General features: G+C 34.5%; 1 protein-coding gene across 1 annotated transcript; it reads right to left on the reverse strand.

The window, feature by feature from the left end:
* Positions 1-234: 234 nt before the first annotated feature.
* Positions 235-3,226, reverse strand: LOC146943902 (glucose-6-phosphate 1-dehydrogenase 2, chloroplastic-like). Its single transcript, XM_085742206.1, has 8 exons — positions 3,020-3,226; positions 2,813-2,933; positions 2,270-2,499; positions 1,311-1,443; positions 1,157-1,228; positions 852-1,025; positions 637-767; positions 235-486 (listed from the first exon to the last, which is right to left on the reverse strand). The coding sequence occupies exons 2-6, from the start codon at positions 2,897-2,899 to the stop codon at positions 948-950; spliced, it is 600 nt and encodes a 199-aa protein (XP_085598332.1). The 5' UTR covers positions 2,900-2,933; positions 3,020-3,226; the 3' UTR covers positions 235-486; positions 637-767; positions 852-947.

Raw genomic sequence — 3,226 nt, forward strand, 5'->3', positions numbered from 1 at the left:
AATCATATAAGCATATATTTATAAATATATTCTAAACTTCATTGAATTAATTAAATAGTTAAGACGGGCGTTACATCAACCAATCTGCAGCAACCATTTGCATAAAAGCAAATAGATAAGTGGTTAAGGATTCAAACTCTAACTATTGTGAATGAAAAAATCTGATTGGTAAAGGACTTTCTACCTTTAAAGATTTCACAATACAGCAAAACTGTCGTATAATTACATGCGAGATTATCAGATTAATTTTCTCGTCCCCTTGAAATTGCATATTCGATGACAATCATCACAAGACAAAGCACATTCTTAAAGTATTCCGGGAAAGGGAACTTTGGTATAAGATAAGGTACACCCTTTTTTCGGATTCTTAAACACAATAAATTAACGAAAAGCTATTACATTTAATCACTGACATGTACATAACTCAACTTCAGTTTAGCCCCTTGACCTAGACGACTGGCTCCGTGAGTACAAAGAGGATAATACCTGCATGTGTCAAAAGGATTGTCTTGTCACCAAAATTTTAAAACCTTTCTTCCCCTTATAGAGGTGGCTAGGAAGGGATAGGTAAGGCATTATAGATTCTTGGTGTATGAAAGAGTTGCACATTAATAAGATGGAAATCATCAAACAAACCTCTATAGAGTGGAGCGTAAAAATCTCATCGCACCTGATATGTCTTTGGTCCTTTTTTGAGTAGATAACCAACGCTGTTTAAATTTTCGATGAAAGTATCCATATCAGGTATCAGCCAGACTGTATATTTCCTGAAAAATTAAACAACACATACGTCTTTTGTCGAGAACAAAAACAATTGACAACAAATGCAGGGAAAAATAGAAAGTACATACAGATACTGAAAAGAAATCTTTCTGTTCCAGCTCTGATTGCTTATTAAGAGCATTTAGAAAGCGTTTTGCCTCTTTCTGTTGACTGATCCCCCTGCTTCAACCAAAATCAACAACCCCATGCTCATCAATATATTTATCATACAGGGATTCCTTCATGATAGCAACACATTTTTCCTTTAGAACAATGAAATGAATCATGCCAACTTTTAAGGGCCAAACGGAACAAAACAAATGTCAATTAGACAAGATGAAAAATGCAAAGGCGAAGCTCTAAATGCAAAAGAGTTTGAGAAGATAACTCATACTTTGAACAATGACTTAACAGTTCTCTGAGTTGGTCCCACCTTGACATTCATAGCCCTGTATATACCAGTCACCTGATGTACAACAAAACACTCATGGGACCATTGAACAAACATGAGAATATCTATTTATCAGAGTGTCATGGTATAGTCTCACCTCAACTCTGTCACCTGGCTTTCCAGTATCCACCAGTTTGTCATGCAATAGTAAGCTAACAGTGTGAGGCGTTCCTCCCTCAGGTATCTCGTCAGGTGTCTCCTGAAGCCTCATAATTTGTTTATCAGTAAACCTGAAATTAGAAAAGATATGTTAATTGCAGTTTCCAGGTTTATGAACTAAAATCCAAGTGAAAAACCTTACACCAAATAGTCACATGACCAAAACACATTGTTCAAAATAGGGGCTAATGACCATGGCCATCATCCAACTTATCACTAAAATCTACCCAGTACAGTTTAAATAATTATTTTTCAAACTTGTAGTTATCTTAACATCTTGACATAAAAATGCAAGATAATATTGTCTTCTAGATCAATCTTATTGACCGTCTAATTTAGCAAAAAAAAAAATTAACCAAGAAACACTTATTCTGGCATTACATAAGCTGATATTATTCCCTTGATCTCAGCTTAAAAGAGATGGGAAAATATTGGCAGTGTTCCATCTCAAATACTTAAAAATCTCTCTTGCATACTTGTTATTATGCATCATATAGGCGCAAAACATATAAAACACATACTTGTAGATAGTATAGTTATAGTGCTAGTTTGCAAAAACAATTGTACATTCTATTTTAAGTTTATGATGAGATTCACAATAGTGTATTGTAAACAAATTCTTATTTTATATCAAATGAGGTGAAATTCTGCAGTCCAAAATTTTGTAGTCATTGAGATTGTATTCTGTATTGTGACATTGGTTTGATGTTGGCAAGTTATATACCTACTATTGACTTTGATGTTATATATTGGCGATACTTTATTTAGTACAAAAGGTTGTAAAATAGCAGCTATATCAGCACTACAACACTGTAAGCATAGCAGAATTTCAACAAACCGCAAATTTTCACGATCTGCTATTGACAACATTGTGCAAAACTTATTCCTTTCACTTACCTCTTGGTGTGTAATGCTTTCCCAGCCTTCATCAAAAAAGGTACCCCATCCCATCTTGCATTATCTACGAAGTGGGCAGCCGCGGCAAATGTCTGGGTTAAGTTGTCCTTTGGTACAGTTTTGTCATCAATGTAGGCTGGATATGCAACACCTCCTCTGGTGTGGTTCTTATATTGGCCTAAAACTACATCCTCGAGTTTAATCGGTCTCATAGAACGAAGAACCTTGACCTGACATCCATTAAGCAATTGAAAGTCATGAAAAATCACAATTATTTAAAACAGATGAATTAAAGGTCCATAACCATGAGCTGAGGCGTAGCTCAAGTGGTTGAACTAAACCACCCAAATGATTTTGAGAAGAAAGTCCAGGTTTTAAACTCTGGCTTCTAGCATATACATCCTCCGGCCTTATATTTGACCGAAAAAGGTACATGTATTTGTATCAAATAGATGAACCTTTCTACTTATATTTAAGGTCGGAGGGAGTAATATACTAAAAATTAATATTTGCCTATAAAAAAAGTATATAACCATATGAGACCTTTTCATTTCTAATGTCCTCTACATCCAAACTAACAGGAGTTTCCATTGCAAAGAGGACTAGTATTTGAAGTAGATGATTCTGCATAATATCTCTAATTATACCATAATTGTCAAAGTACCTACACATGGAACAGATATGAAATATATGAGAATCACCATTTTAAGATCATAAAAAGTGTAAATGCTGCAAAGGAAGAGAAGTTACCTGCCACGTCCTTCAGTACCAAAATCTGCTGAGAATATCAACTGTACATTTCTTATGTATTGCCTCGACCACAAAGGGTCAAAAATTAGATTTGAGAATCGGAGAACAAAAAGATTTTCCACAAGCTCTTTTCCAAGATAGTGATCGATTCTATATAATATTTTCCATTTTAAATAAAGCACTTTACAATCATTAAAATCTACAGAT

Source organism: Medicago sativa, chromosome 2, assembly GCF_051527215.1.
Source record: "Medicago sativa cultivar Bolivia chromosome 2, Bolivia_mono, whole genome shotgun sequence".
Lineage (NCBI taxonomy): Eukaryota > Viridiplantae > Streptophyta > Magnoliopsida > Fabales > Fabaceae > Medicago > Medicago sativa.